This window comes from Drosophila busckii, chromosome X, assembly GCF_011750605.1.
Source record: "Drosophila busckii strain San Diego stock center, stock number 13000-0081.31 chromosome X, ASM1175060v1, whole genome shotgun sequence".
Classification (NCBI taxonomy): Eukaryota; Metazoa; Arthropoda; class Insecta; order Diptera; family Drosophilidae; genus Drosophila; species Drosophila busckii.
In genome coordinates, this window is record NC_046608.1 from 7,177,353 (window position 1) to 7,193,829 (window position 16,477).

Sequence of the window (16,477 nt, forward strand, 5' to 3'; positions counted from 1 at the left end):
GCTTGGCGCCAAATACAATATTCTCTCATGCAAACATGAGAGAGCAACGACGCTCTCATATGTGGGAGGCTGGCAGGTAAGCCAGCGAGCGAGGCCACAGGTCAGTCGTGCACGGACTGTTGGGGCATAAGCACTTATGACTGCAAGCAGTGAGTCATTTTTTTTTTTTGGCTTATTTAAAATTAACAATAATAGGAATATATTAAAGCTAATTAAATGGCGCGCGCAGACAACAAAGCCTTCAGCTATTATATTTATTTAAAAACTTCATTAAAGCTTTTAAATTAAGGCAAAAACTTTAAGTATCTAACGGTCGTTGTAACTTTTTGGATTTTCCAGCACTTTTTTGCGATAGCTGATGTGCTGTGTGCATTAGGCTGGCCACACTTAAATTTTTGTTTACCAGCAAACAACAAAAACAAACAGCTGTTTGGTCAGCATTTTGAAACTATCGATAGCTAGAACACAACGACGCAGCAGCAGCAGCCAATATTATGCGAAACAAAAAATCTATAAAAAAGTAGAGCAGCAGCAGTGTAGCAGTTGGGGCGGGGTAAACAGTTGGAGCAGCAGCAGCATGGAATCTACAGTGATCCATGCTGGCAGCAATGTGCCAAGCGGCTTTGGTGAAAGCAATCTAGCGGCTGCCGAGCAAGACAACAACCAATTGGCAACAACAACATCAACATCAACAACAACGACAACGACGCATAAGAATAATGCTGAGCAAGCACACGAGGAGGATGACGATGAAGAGGATGATGATGATGATGATGATGATGATGATGATGATGAGGATGACGATGCCAAGGAAGCGTATTATGAGGCGCGGAACGGCAACGAAAGCGACGAGCTGGAAATGGCCTTTCAAAGTGCATTGACACTAGCGAGTGACGTCAGAGTAAATATAAGTGATGCGGATGAAGATGCGTGCGCAGAGCAAACGCAGGCGCAACTAGAACTGCCACAGCCAGAGAGTAAGTGTTTGGTAATTAAATGTGAAATTAATGTAAATAAATCCAATTTGCTTGCAGCTGTCACAGACTTGCCACAAGCAATAAACAACGATGTGCAGGCGGCGACAATAACAACAGAACCACCGCCTGCGCCAGCCCAATCAGAATCTCAATCCCCAGCACCATCGCCAGCGCCTTTGCAACGCCAAACACTGCTGAGCACCAAGAGCTGTGAGACGCCAGCCACGACGCTGTCGCCGACAAGTTCCTGCAACGGCAGCATTGGCAGCGACGGCAGCTGCAGCGTTGGCGGCGGGGCGCGTCGCAAATCCTGGACGCTGTCACCACAAACCGCTGGCTGCAAGAGAAAAAACAAAGCAACTAGCTGCAATGGCGACAGCTTCAACCTGTGGGTGGCGCGCGAATGTTTCGAAACGGTGCCCGCGGAAATGGTGGATACGCTTAGCGTGGCCGAGCAGCAAGAGGAGGAGGAACAGCAGCAGCAGGAGCTGGAGCTCGATGAGGAGGCAGCTGCTGTGGAGAGTTTACTAGGTGCAGCGGCTGCGCTGCAGGCGAGCGCGGCACAGCAGCAGCTGAGACAACCGGCGCCGCATAGGCCGCTGGAACGCTCGTGGCCACCGCGTGGACGTGAGTTGAAGCTGCAGGGCGATGTGTTCAAGTTCGATATACTCGACACGGACGAGCGGTTGCTGGGCGAGGAGACGCCCAGCTATAGCGGCAGCGCCAGCAACAACAACTCGCCGCTGCGTCTGCCCGTCCAGGCGGAGCAGAGTCCGCCCATGCGCTTCAAGCCGCTGCTGCAAAAGAAAATAGGACCCGATAGCTATATAAACACCATAAGCACGCAGCAGGTGCCGGCGCATCTGAGCTATGAGTTCCCAACGTTTCCGCTGCAGCAGCAACAGCAGCAGGAGCAGCAGCCAAGCGCCAGCAGCAGTGCCGCTGGACACAATGGCCATCATTTTCCTCAACTGCGACAGCATCGTCCGTTGACGCGCGCTCTGTCCAATGGCAAAGCTGGCGCTGGAGCGGATGAGCATTCACCAAGACTGCTTCTGTCACCCAAGCGCCAGCGTAGTCCACCCTCGGGCTGCTCCACGCGCAGTGCCTCACCCATGGATGTCAGCCTTAGCCCGGAGCAGCATTCGCCTACGCGTGGGCGTGGCGTGGGCGGCGCCATTGAAGCGCAGCTGCCACTGCCTTTGGCTCCAGCGCAGCGTCCGCAGCAGCGACTGCTGAAACGTGTGGGCGGCGGCAGTGCCGCCTTAGTGTGTCCACCCACGCCCACGCATCATGCGCGCCGCCATGCGCGACTCCAAGCGGTCACTGCCAATGTTATGGATACGGCGGATTATACGCCGCCTGCTTCGCCAGTGGCTCGTGCCGCTGCTGCCGCCGCCGCCGGCGCAGAGGACACAACGGAGCTGCTGCATCTGAGCAGCACGCGGCTGCCATCCATACCAGAACGCTCGGCGGCCATAGCCGCCGCTGCAGCTGCCGCGGCCGCCGTCAATGCGGAGCCACCGCTGCCGCCCGCTTGGGAGGCACGCATGGACAGCCATGGACGCATTTTCTACATAGATCACACCACGCGCACCACATCCTGGCAGCGTCCTGGGCCCAGCACGGCGCCAGTGGGACGCGAGCAGCATCATCGCCAGCAGCTGGACAGACGCTATCAGTCCATCAGGCGCACCATTACCAATGAGCAGCGTGACTATTTAGCCGCCGCCGCTGAGACGCCGTCCACAGCGCCTGTCGTCGCCGCCGTCGCCGTCACTGCCACCGCCTCCGCCGGCAGCGCGGCCAGCAACGCCGCCAACGCCTCCTCCCTGCATCTGCCCATACATCCCGCCATACTGATGCTCTGCCGCCCGGACTTCTACTCACTGCTGCACACCAACGAGGCGGCACTCCAGATCTACAATCGCAACGCTGCCTTGAAGCACATGGTCATGCGCGTCCGGCGTGATCCGCAGTGCTTCCAACGCTATCAGTACAACAAGGACTTGGTCGCCTTGGTCAACACCTTTGCCCAGCTGGGCCGCGATCTGCCCTCCAGCTGGGAGACCAAGCTGGACCAGTCGGGCAAGCAATTCTTCATCGATCATCAGCATCGCAAGACCTCGTTCATGGATCCCCGCCTGCCAGTTGAGTCGCCGCGCGTCGTGCGCCATCGCCATCTGCATCAGCCGGATCTTGTGGATGGCAACTGCCTGTCGGCCACCAGTGGCCACATCAACTCCTCCAGCTCGGGCAGCAGCAGCAGCTCCTCAGCGGTCTCGGGCGTGCCGCCTCTGCCGCCGCCGCGTCCCTGCCGCACCAGCCAGGCGCTGGCCAATGCCCACAACTGCACCACAGCGGCGGCCATTGCCTGTGGCCTGAGCTTGGCCGGCGCCGCCGGTGGCCCCAGCACCAGCAACGGCGCCAATGCTCTGGGCTACGAGGATGTGCCCATTGCCTATAACGAAAAGGTAAACTGACGATACTTAGAAGTGGGTCAAGAAGGTTCCTCCGCGGGTGTCTTAGCAACAGCTTCGAGTTTAGTCTTGTTATATAATTTTGATTATGAACGAACTAATGAGTGAATTGGATGTAGGCTTAGATTTTAGATGATGGTTGGATTAAAGATGCTCTCAGCTAAGTCTGACCCAGCCGAGACATCAGCATTTTACCTATAGCTATGGATAGATATAGATCTATTAAATCTTGAAAATCTGTTTAAAAGCCATTTTAGTTGTAATTTAACGAATCTATGCTTGAGACCCCAAAACTTTTAATGTATTTGCACTGCTACACCAAAAATTTAAAATTTTAAATAGTTCAAGTAATTTTCTCTATTATTCGATAGATATAGATTCGATATAGATTCGAAATCTTTAAGAAAATGAGAGTCATCTTTTAAACTATTAAGGAAATGAAGAAAAGCTTTAGCTGGCATAGCTAATGTAATATAAGCTATAATATATATATGCTCCGATTTTGTATTAGTTTGTTAAAATCATAAAAATGATTATTAATTATTTTATTTTATTACCAACATCAGGTCATTGCATTTCTGCGTCAACCCAATATACTGGAGATACTGCGGGAGCGACAAGGTCAGCATACGGTCTCTCGATCGCTGCGTGAGAAGATTAACATTTTGAGAGTGGAGGGCGTGCTCGCACTGGAGCGTCTAGGTCACGATCTACAGCTGACCATATTGCTCAGGTGAGTGCTGGCAATACAAACACCTGTCTATATATATATAATATATATTAAGTTCAATTAAGCTGTGGGCAATTGGCTGCGTCAGCGTTGTTGCTGTTGCTTTGGGGGTGGGTGAATCACTTTGGCTTGGTTTGGTGGTCGTCCTGCTTGAGTGCACCGCGCCAAATGTCTGCATGTCTAGCTGCATGTGTGTTAATTGCTTTTGAAAATCGCTGGTCGAAGGTCGTTTACTAATTTTCCAAGCACTTGCAATATAAATTTATAATAATAATAAGCCAAGCAAGGTGAACTCAAAGCTCCTGCTTGAAAATTATTTATAGTTTTAATGGCCGTGTCTATTTTGAACTTGCCTCAGGTAGGCAAAATTCTTATTTGTTTATAAGTTAGCAGTTTGAGTTGGCAAAACAATTCATTTTATATGCGATATACGAGCTAAGCTATGCACATAAAATATTTTCAAATATTTTTACAAATTAGTTAATCAGTTAATTTCCAATCTTAAATATTTATTGGCTCAAACATTCACATGCATCTGGCATTTGGCCTTAATCTGTTTGTTAACAGCTGGCCCCAGATATTAAATATGATATCACTCTCCTAACTAACAATGCTAGTTAGCCAAGTCAGCCAACAACTGCTTTGATTGGGCTTTGAGCAATTTTAATTGCAGTCAATTAGACAAATTATTGCGCTTCATTGCACCCGCAAATGCAGCGCGGCGGCATCAACACCGTGGGAGTGGCAGTGTTAACCCAAAATAAAATAAAACAGCTCAGCAACTGTCAAAATTAATTTTAATTAACCACAATTTGCTTGCCAAATTGGAACAAGTTAGCTCGCTCGACTCTTTAATTGAATTTATTGTTAGTACCAAATGCATTACAACTAAATTTAACAGGTTATGGCCCAATCAAATTGGTTAAAGCTGAAGCTTTGTGTAGGCAGAGAAACTTTTCTTAATTTATTATACTTATGGTTTAGGCGGGGCTTACTAAATAATTTAGGATTGCAGACCATAAGATTTATTTATAAATCTATGAATACAAAACATAATGTTTGAAAAATTAAATGAATTTTGTTTGAATGAATTTTCTAATGCAAATTTTCCAGTTTTAATTCGTTAGTTTTTTAAATTCTTGTTTTACTTATTTGTTTACTTTGAAAAACAATTTTTTTTATCAATAATTATATAAATTATATCAATAATTGTATAATTTATTTATACACAAATATCAAATATTAATTATTAACATATTAAGTATTTGTATTCTGGAAAATACTACTATTTATATAATATAAAAATATTATAAAATCACCATACAATTATTTTATATAAAGTGCAAAACTATTTATTTAAAAAAATATATTTAAGTTATTGATGAACTTAGTTTTTGTACCTTATTTATTTAATTAACGCTCAGCCAACGAAAATATTTTGCATTTTGCTGCTTAAATTTGTTTATCAATTAATCAATTAATAAATTTCATATTTGCTAATAAACTCAACATGTTTGAGCTTGCAAACAATTTGAAATGAAAAGTATTTCCAGCATATACGAAATTAAAATAAGTTTGTTCGTTTGTTTGCTTTCATCTTGAGGTGAGGGAATTTTTTATTTGTTGTCTGCGACTGTAGTGGGGCTTTTTATATTTAGGCAAAGCTGATTAATATATGAATATATAATATGTATGTATGTGTGTACGTTAAGTAAAGAAAGCAAAAGCCTCTGAGCGCGCTAGAATGTTAAACGTATTGCTTGTGGCCACGCCCACCAGCTGGCGCCCCAAATTGTTATAATCCCCACACAAATTGAAAGCAAAGCGTTATATGTGGAGTGGAGCTTGAGCTTGAGCTTGAGCTTGAGCTTGGGTCACAGCTAGCAAATGAACCTTTGCCAATAAACCAATAATTTATGAAGGCGAGAGCCCAGCCTAGAGTTCGATGCGAATATAAAAGGGGGTGTGGCAGTGTCGTCATCGTCATCATCAGCATTGTCACAACTGGCTGGAAGCGTTGACAAGCCCGCGGCAGAAGTTTGGAGTTGCTATTTGTGTTTGTTATTTGACCCATAGATCGAGTTTACAGTTCATTGAGTACGATACAGTGGCAGCCACTGTGCCCGCTGACTGTTTATTGTTGTTTTTGGGCGTGCTAAGTGCATGATGATCGCGCCCATGACCAATGCCAATGTGCGCGGCACACACATGTTTAGCCCTTGGCTTCAACAACTGCAGCGGCGCGTATACGTAATCGCAGTCGCAGTCGCAGTCGCAGTCGCAGTTGAGTTAGTGAGTCAGTCCATAGAACCCCCGAACAACAAGCAAAAGTTGCTTCGGCTTTGGCTTCGGTTCGGTTCTTCGCTCTGCGCTCAGCGATCGGCGCGACTCAAGAAAATTAGAAGTTCGTCAATGGTAACGGCATCGGCTGCACTTCGTGCCACAAATATATTTCACAATTAAATAATTTTCTTTGCTGCTGCTGTCGTTGTTCTTGTTCATTTCCAATTCCAATTTCAATTTCATATTTATCGCTCAGCGCGTAAACAAAAGCGACCATTCTGCGTTTAACATTCAGCCGAACGAACGAACGAACGAACGGACGGTCGAACGGTCGAGCCTCTTAATATTTATTGTATATTATCTACTAAATGTGAACTCCACACATTTGACGCTCTAGAGCGCGGCGAGGCCGCAATTTTGAACTCACACAAAAAATAACAGAAGCATTTAAACTGTCAGCGCGTGCAAACTGAAAACATAAATAAATAAAATTAGCTGTGACAATTTTTTTTTGCTGTGCGCATAAAGTGTTTAAAAAATAGTTTGACAACTCCAAGGCATGTGCAAGTGTTCAAATCAATTCTTTGGGCAACCAGCAACAGCATCAGCAGCATCAGCAGCATCATCATCATGGGCTTCCTCTCAAAGACTGCGTACATTGTCTGGGCCGTGTAAGTAACTCCCCATCCCCACTATTTGTTTATTCAATAATCCGGTTCGGCAGCGCTGCATTGTGACTAAATATTGCAACTTAACAACACTTGTGAAATGATTTATAATAATTGCTTGGTGACTACATTTGTGTGTAAGACGCCCAACACTTTTCATTTATAAACAATGTAATTTGTTTGTAAATTAAATGTTTGCTATTGTGCAGAATTAAAGCAACTTGAATAGCTTGATAATTTATATTCGAAATTTATTTACAAGCAAAACTTATGAGACTTGTATATTTTTCTTTTCTATTAGTCGGCATATTTATTTTGACATAAAATTAAGTTGTCAATTTATTATGCATTTATTATTATTTTCTTTTTACTAATCATTTCCACATAGTGAAATAACTTTATACAAGTTCCAAATTAATACTAAATGATAAAATTACGCTTCAATATGTATGTAGGTCAATTTGCTTATCTCTTGACTAATTGATAATATTGTAGGTCTAAAAAATGGGCAAGATACAGAACGATAATATATATTTGAAGGCTAAAAAGAATGTTGTAATAGAGGCTTATATAAAAAATATAATTTAATTCAAATATATTTCGGAGCAAAGCTAAGCAGAATTTTATTTAAGTCCTCACTTTTTTTTATTTAAATTGTAAATATTTGCTCTATGAAACAACAGACTTGTTAATAGTATTAATATCTTTCAAGCTTTAATTATTAAATTCATACATACATAATTAAATGTTAGTCTAACTTTTTCAACAATTTAATGAACAACCCTCGCTTATTATATAAAAGGCCAACATCCAGCTTAAATTGGAAGTTTCTCATGCATATATATGAACACTATATCCTGTGTTATCATATTACACATTTGCATTCCATTTTGTTTACTACAAATTGACTTATTTTTTACTACTACACTTCGCTCATGAATCATTTCCTATACGTTTCGCTGAAGTTTGCTTTATTTATGTTACAAGCTCTCAGCTCTAGGTTCCCATTCATAAGTTCTTTACTTCTCACGATAAGCGTCGCAGCTTTTTGCCACCCAGAGATGATCGCATAAGCAAACTCGGACTCGGACTCAAGGAATTTGGAATTTCTTCTCATAGCTGTAAAATATTTGTGTCTCTCAGGGTTTCTCATTACAGAACTCCTCCAATGCCAAATGCCAAATCGCTGGCATGCATAGTCGTAAACATCTAGTAATGCTGCAAGGCATAAATAACAAAGGGATCCAATAACTTAATAACAGCCCCAAACGTTGCGCGGTGCTCAGTAGTCCAAAGGATCTCAAGCTGGCAACTTGAGTTCGCACTCGTATTACACGCACTTCAAAATATCAAAATACAAAACACAACAATTTTAATTACATTGTGGGCATAAAGAAATTGAAATGCTCTAGCGCTTAGACTTGAATATACCACACAATTGTTTATATTATTTATTATTATTTATATTAGAGCGTAGTTCAAGTGCTCTAAACACTTGGCTAATGCCTAACGTATAATTTGATGCATATGAAGTCAATAAAAAAAAATTCTGCGACAGTCTTATAATTTTTAAAAAATGTATATTAAAGTGTAGGTTGTTGTTCAAGTGCTTAACATATAATTGTATCGATAGTATCGATATCGAAATATTCTATAAATGTTTTTATTAGCTAAAGTCTAAATTTAGCGATAAGTTTACTAAAAATGTTTCAAGGTGCGTGCGCTAAATTGTTGATTACTAAATCTCTGGCTGTAAATCGTTTTAGTTAGTGTATTTATTGTTGTTGTTATTGTTTTGTTGGCGCAGTCGTTATTGAATCGGGAGGTTGCCACATGTTAAATTGGTCACAATCGATCAACTGTTGCAACTGCTGCGGCTCGCGGACGCGGCACATGCTGCTTTTTGATTAAAAACAAAAAATAAAAACAAAACCAGCACTTCCCCTGCTCAATCCATAGATATAGATAGCAGCAACCCCACCCCACTCCAGCCCAGTTGGTTACATTAATTCGCTGCTGCTAGAACTTGCGACATTGTTTATACATTTGTTGTTGTTGTTGTTGTTGTTAATGGTTTTATCACCTCGCGCCTTATCAATGGCTATCGCAGTTGGCTTTTGTGCATTTGGTTTTGGCCTTTAGCCAGTCTTAGCTGCAACACCCACGCAAACGGAGCCACGGTCTCGCCTGCTTTAGAGCTTGAAGAGATCTTCGTACGGCTTGCGAATGTTTTGACTGCTGCTGCACTACTATTATAATAATAATTATTTGGTTTTTTGTTTTGTTTGTTTATTTTGCCTTCTGTTGTTGTTTTTGCAACGAATCGTGTGTTGTTGCCTTTAAAAGTTTTATAGCGCGCTAATTGACAAACCATTAGGGCTTTATAGCTTCTTGTCTGTGGAGTGAGCAGTGAAGCGGGCCCAGGCCAATGGGTCTCTTCTCCAAGTTCAGCTACACCTACAGCACCATGTGGGCCAAGTGAGTCAGTCTACATTCAAAACTCTGTAATGCGCAGCAATTTACTAAAACATTCTCATATTACACTCGATGCGCATACATACAACACTCACTGTGCATATGTCCAATGCGTATTTTTCGTTCATATTGTGCATACTTTTAATTCATGTTGTGTGTTTTATCAACTTTTGTAGGCAGATGTTGCGCTATATAATTTATAAACATATGTAACTAGTCGTAGTTGATATATCAAACAGCAAAATACAATAATTGTTTATGGAATTTTATTATTATTAATTAGAAGTCAGAGCGGAATTCACATTACGTCTAACTTAAATGTAAAAGTTGCAAATATTCAACAGACAATTTTAAAAAATATTTAACAATTTTAATATCAACTGAAACTCATCGAAATTATTTAAATTTTATTGTATTTCTTTAATTATAAAAAGTCTACATCAATTGCATAGGTAAATTTATGGCTAACGCAGCAGCTTATCAAATATAATTAATCTTTTAATCTAAACTCATTTAATCATTGTTAACAATTCCTATGAAAATAAAATCAATGGTTATTTTTGCATCAATATAAAATGAAATAAATATAAATTCTATGGCTCAAAGCCATATATATTTTGATTCAAAATAAGAACTAAATAAATATCAAATATAAATTTGTTTGCTGTGTGAAATCTTTAATTGAGCAAGCCATTGATAAATATGTAAACAGTTTGTATGCAATATCTTGTATGCAATATATACTATATATGTTTAATTTAATGTCTGCATTACAATTTTTCTTGGACATTTTTCGATAAAAGCTTTCCACACTCTCGCGCTGATTAAGGCGCGTTCGAGTTCACTGAAGTTTAAGTTCTAAGCTTTCAATCAATTTACTTTATCATGCAGCGAGGGCTGCGCTTTGTTTGCGATAAGCTTGCCATAGACGACATTTCTGGTACACTCATTATCGTTTCCTTCTATATATATTAAATTTGAAAATACACAAACGGCAAAGTTAATTCAATTTAAATTGACATTTGTCAACCTTTTTCGAAGAATTGCACTTTGAACTGCTTGGAACCAGAACCACTCAATGGCTCTCGGACTCGCTCTCTGATCTGTGCTCAGTGGGTTGTTAATTACACCACCACCACCATTGTGGGTTACCCGCATATTAAACACGCGCTTGCGTTTTTTTGTTTTTTTTTTTTGTTTTCGCGCCTTAAAAGCTGCGCTCGCATTTTGCAGCCGCTTTTAATTTAAGTTAATTGCAATTTCTGTTTTCGTTGCTATTGTTGTTGACTAAACTTCAATCGTAATTTGAGACGGCTTAATTATATAGCCGCGCGCTCGCTCGATCAGTTTCCATTTCTATATAGATTAGTTGCTATAATTTGTAGCAACAAATTGCCAAAAATTTATTTATTAACATTTGTAAATTAGTGATTTCCGTGGAACGGGGCGTTAATTGCACTCAAAACTGTTGTCACTAATGCATGTGGACACGCCCCTACGCCTCCCCGCCCCGCCCCGCACCGCACTTATTGCCTTTCCAAAGCCGCAAAAACCAGACGCCGATCGCCATAATTTTCGTTATTAATTGACCAATTTTCAAATTCAAGTTGAAGGTCGAAAAGTAAGCGAAAAAAAAAAAATAACAGATTATGAATCAACATATTATTAGAATATTGCCTAGATATATTTATTTGTGGTTTGTTGGATTTTATGTTCTAAGCAATTAGCATCGATAGTTCGATCGGAAAAGTCTAGACGCCAAGGTCCGATTAAGTTCTTCCGCGCGGAAAATCTAGCTGAGAGTTTATAGAAAGAATAGGAAAACTCAAGGTTGATATTATTAAAGTAAAGATTGTTTATTTAATTGTTCTAAGCGTCGCAGAGTTATTTTTATATATTTTTTTAATAACGAAACTTAGTTTAAATAACAAAATCTTATAGATTTAAATATTAAAAATTAAATGTAGTCAGTTTTAGTTAATATTTGCTTTAAATACAATAAACTGCAATGGAAACTAAATGCTGGCTGCAGTTTTACAACTTTAGCTTTAGTTAATAACAATTAATATGCAACAATTTAGCAGCTGTCAGCTTAGCGCGAGAATCCAAAAGCGCATCAATTTCGCAATCGCAGCAATTTGCAACTGTGACGTCAGCCAAATGCAATGTTTTTGTTTATGTTAATTGCAAGCGCTAAACATTACTCATGTAACGCTCTCTCTTTCGCTCTCGTTTGCTTTGCAGTTTGTTTGAGCAGGAGATAATGAGCTATGTTCCTATTGAGGAGCGCAGTCCGCAGGGCTCGCCGGTGCTGAGCTCGAGGATGCCGCAGCGGGCGCCGCCGCCATTCCGACGTGACTTTGAGGCCAAGCTGCGCAGCTTCTATCGCAAGCTGGAGTCCAAGGGCTATGGCCAGGGGCCACACAAGCTGAAGTGAGTAGCGAAGAGTATTTAATTTGAATATATAAATTAATTAATTATTTTTGCAGGCTGCACATACGGCGCAGTCATTTGCTGGAGGATGCGTTCCGCCGCATAATGTCGGCCAATAAGAAGGATCTGCAGCGTGGCCGTCTGGCTGTGCTTTGGGACACGGAGGAGGGCCTGGACTATGGTGGGCCCTCGCGTGAGTTCTTCTTCCTGCTGTCGCGCGAACTCTTCAATCCCTACTACGGACTCTTCGAGTACTCGGCCAACGACACGTACACGGTGCAGGTGTCGCCGCTCTCCGCCTTCGTGGACAACTGCCACGACTGGTTCCGCTTCAGTGGGCGCGTGCTGGGTCTCGCCTTGGTGCATCAGTATTTGCTGGATGCGTTCTTTACGCGTCCGTTCTACAAGGCGCTGCTGCGTCTGCCGGTGGCATTGAGCGATCTGGAATCGCTGGACAATGAGTTTCATCAGTCGCTGCAGTGGATACGCGACAATGACATTGGCACTGGCATTGACTTGGGTCTGACCTTTTGCGTTACCGAGGAGCTGCTGGGCCGCGTTGTGGAGCGCGAGCTCAAGCCAGGCGGCAAGAATATAATTGTCAACGAGAAGAACAAGAAGGAGTACTTGGAGCGCATGATTAAGTGGCGCCTGGAGCGCGGTGTGCAGGAGCAGACCGAGTCGCTGGTGCGTGGCTTCTACGAGGTCGTGGACTCGCGCCTTGTCTCCATCTTCGATGCACGCGAACTGGAGCTAGTCATAGCCGGCACCGCTGAAATCGACACCAACGACTGGCGTCTCAACACGGAATATCGCTCGGGCTATCATGAGAACCATCAGGTCATTGTCTGGTTCTGGCAGGTCATCGAGCGCTTCAGCAATGAGCAGCGCCTGCGGCTGCTGCAGTTCGTCACCGGCACCTCCAGCATTCCCTACGAGGGCTTCTCAGCGCTGCGCGGCTCGACGGGCCCGCGACGCTTCTGCATCGAGAAGTGGGGCAAGCCCAATGCGCTGCCGCGTGCTCACACCTGCTTCAATCGTCTCGACCTGCCGCCGTATCCAACGCCGGAGCTGCTCTACGAGAAACTGCTGCTGGCCGTCGAGGAGACAAACACCTTTGGCATCGAATAGATAATAGTTTGGTTTTTTGATTATGCAGCCAAGAGCGCTGCACAAGTTGTTGTTATATCTAAGCAGCTGATAGATATTTAATTTCATTATTCATTAGTTTGTTATTTGTATTGAAATATTCATTCAACATTTTCAAATGTAATAACCAAAAATTTAAGCAACTGGTTAAACTATCAACTGCTTTAATATTTCCATAACTTGTCAGCACTCTCTGCATACATATATATAGTTAATATATATATATTAATTTTTTTTTTTGTTGCTATTTTGCGTGATATTTAAAGAAAGACATGACGTTTGTCCAGTCGACTGTTTTAAGTTTACAAGTGGAGAAACGTTTATACAGACTTGCCGCTTTATGCATAACCATTGCTGTTACCTCAAGAACGTATTTTTGCCACGTGGTCAGTCATTAGCTCTAAGTTACCAAACACACACACACACATTACCACACACACACACTCGAAACCAATGAACAAACTGCAGTCTGTAGCACTTAAGAACTTGGACTTGAACAGGCTTTAGCTTATAATCTAAGCCTAGAATTTCTTATACACAACACGGCAGAACTGCAAAGCATTCAATTATTACTTGTTTGAATTTTACTATCTGCAGTCCTGCCATATTTATTTATTTTTGTTTTTCTCCTTACGTTCATTGCCAACTGCCTCAAGAAATTTTGAAATAATTCCATAGAGACTCAAACACTACAAACAAAACAAAAACATAAATGCCTACATTCTAAAACTAAACTTAGCTTAATACAAAACGAAATGCTACGCCAATACTTAAATAGCTTGTAACTATATAATTATACTATATATATAAATTAAATATACCGCTCTCTCTCTCTCTCTCTCTCTAAGTAGACGTGTGCGTTATTAGTTGTGCATTCCAATTGTGGATTTGAAATATTTACTAGTTGTTAGTTTATATTACACGCATACACTTATATAAATCTTTACAAATATATGTACTATATAATTATATTAGAGTGGCTCGAAATCGTGCTTGATATGGTCCCACTCTAATATCCTTATATATATTCGCCTAGAGATTGGTACAATTGGTCCAGTAAATTGCTTTGGCTTAATTGAATTAGTTTTTTAAGCTCGCAAGTATTTAACGAAAATATATTTATAAAAAATGAAAAGTAACAGTTGAGTTATATTGAATTGTAATAGCTAAATAACATTTTCTATGATGAGCAATGTAAAAAACGCAAAATACATACAATAATCCTTATGCGATTATGTGATTTGTTTATATAGATTTTCACATTTGTTAAAACACACACACCCACAAAAGCACGGAAAGAAATTAACCAAGTGCGTTTAGTGAAATAGAAAGCGAGAGAGAAAGATTTCCGTAAGCTTGAGCATGTTTTATTGATTTATTAATATGCGCGTGTATTTATTAAATAGATTAACTAAAACTATATTAATAATAAATGTGAGCCTTTTACTTCAAAAGCATTTTCAACGCTGTCTTACACATATTGAGAACAACTTGGTATCTAATGAGATCATAATGTATGTTGTTCATAACTGGGCTATATATTTGTTTGTGCATCAATCCTGCCGAGATATGGCCACTTCTTCAGAGGATTGCTGTGCCTGGCAGCCCTTTAAGGTATGCAGCGGATTTTTACGAACCAACTGCATTTGTGCAGCTAAAAGTATGCAACAAATTTGCAGCTGCTTTGCACTAGCCAATCCTGAAAGTAAATTAGCCTTAACCCAGCCGTATCCTGCCGCATTTTAAAAATTTTTTGCTTTGCACCACTCACCGGACGAGTCGCTAGCGATCTGCATTCAAATTTAGAAAATCCAAGAGATTCGGTTTTTTGACTAAATTCATGATCACGTTTTATGGCCAAAAATCGAAAGTTGCAAAATCCAAAATTTAATGATGCAACTTTGTTGCTAGCATCCTTACGAGCATGCAACAGTAAACAGTTGCACAATCGGATGTTTGTTGACGGAGTTATGACTAAAAAACCAACTTAAGTAAGCAAATGTTTATTTTCAAATGATGGACAATATTAAGACTTCTAAATTTGAATGCAGTTCAGCTTAGATGCTGAGTTATAGCTTTTGAAAATTTGATTTTTCCTAAAAACAGCAGAAAACCATTTGGTTAGTATTTTGTCTCGCGCCCCATAAGTTCCAAAATAAAAACAACTTTCGCATACATTTTGTGTTTTCTATATTTCGCACACAATTAATTTTTGTTTTGTTTTATGTTGTAATAGTTTTCTTTTTTGTTTTATTCAGCAAATGAAATTCGCTTGACATACATTTAATTATTTTTATATGCTTTTGTTTTTTTTTTTTTATCTTTTTCCAGCTTTAATGAAATGATAACATATATGTATAAACGATTTGAATTATCCGCCTGCACTTTTGTCAAAACGGATTGGGATGTCTATACTTTATGTATATATATCTGCTTTATACAGATATTGAGCAGGGCAATGGAAGTGTTTAATTTGTATTTAATATGTATATATAGCAGGAAATTTGAGTGCGGCAGAGTACTTTGTAAGACTTTGACTGTATTTTAATATATGATGTGTGCAGCTGGTGTGTGGGAGTTGGAGTGGAGGGTGGTCCTTATATCCATCTATAGCTGTGCTGTAAAAGCGCAGCAAAAGCTTTTCCAAAGCCTAAAGTCTGAACTCAAAAAAATATTGTACTTCAAATTTGCAAGGCCCGACGACGCGTTAAAAAAAAGCTTTGCCTGACTACGAAGATTGAGCTGAGCTTGCTTGGGGGCGGCTCAGGATCAGCTGTAGTTGGACCTATGTATACATATATCTAATAATACGTTACTCTTGAAGAAATTTTGCCTAAATTAATTCGGTTGAACTATTAATATTATAGTTACATTCATATTACATACACATATCTATATATAAATATATATACATATATGTATATGCATGTATAAATATATATAAATCAATTTAAATAAATTCATTACAATTTGTTGCAGCTGCTTAGCTAATGCCAAAAAAGAATTTACATTTTGACGTTGACGCTTTTGCTTTTATATACAGCTATGCATAAATATTTAGTTGTGTATGAATAGACACTTTGATCTCAATATCAAGCAATATAAAAAAATAGAGTATTATGTATGGTAGTTTTTTACTGGAGAGCTTCAAATAGAGCACTACATTCTTTAGCTACATTAGAGATCTCATCGTACTTTTGCTTACTTCTGCTAACTTTCTCGCAAAGGCCTTTGAAAGAATTGAAAATGTTATAGGTTGTTATTTTTGCTTTTGTTGCAGGA

The 16,477-nt window shown here is 40.6% G+C and overlaps 1 protein-coding gene across 3 annotated transcripts; it reads left to right on the plus strand.

Annotated features, from left to right (window-relative positions):
- The first annotated feature begins 69 nt into the window (after nt 1-69).
- On the plus strand, nt 70-14,605 carry LOC108606616 (E3 ubiquitin-protein ligase HECW2). 3 transcript variants are annotated; one of them, XM_017996888.2, is made up of 6 exons: nt 70-149; nt 340-977; nt 1,035-3,451; nt 4,024-4,190; nt 11,858-12,046; nt 12,103-14,605. In XM_017996888.2, exons 2-6 carry the CDS (start codon nt 578-580, stop codon nt 13,175-13,177), a joined length of 4,248 nt encoding a protein of 1,415 aa, XP_017852377.1. In that variant the 5' UTR covers nt 70-149; nt 340-577; the 3' UTR covers nt 13,178-14,605. The 3 variants fall into 3 exon arrangements, with proteins under 3 accessions (XP_017852377.1, XP_017852379.1, XP_017852378.1); XM_017996890.2 differs by lacking the exons at nt 70-149; nt 340-977; nt 1,035-3,451; nt 4,024-4,190 and adding an exon at nt 6,791-7,141 and having other exon boundaries at nt 12,103-14,604; XM_017996889.2 differs by lacking the exons at nt 70-149; nt 340-977; nt 1,035-3,451; nt 4,024-4,190 and adding an exon at nt 9,487-9,616 and having other exon boundaries at nt 12,103-14,604.
- Nucleotides 14,606-16,477: the final 1,872 nt, after the last annotated feature.

Excerpts from the sequence above, each read along its gene's own strand:
- LOC108606616 (XM_017996888.2), top strand. The coding sequence starts at position 578 with ATGGAATCTACAGTGATCCATGCTGGCAGCAATGTGCCAAGCGGCTTT. Across the intron at positions 3,452-4,023 it reads CCATTGCCTATAACGAAAAG|GTCATTGCATTTCTGCGTCA; the intron begins GTAAACTGACGA and ends TACCAACATCAG. Across the intron at positions 12,047-12,102 it reads CAGGGGCCACACAAGCTGAA|GCTGCACATACGGCGCAGTC; the intron begins GTGAGTAGCGAA and ends TTATTTTTGCAG.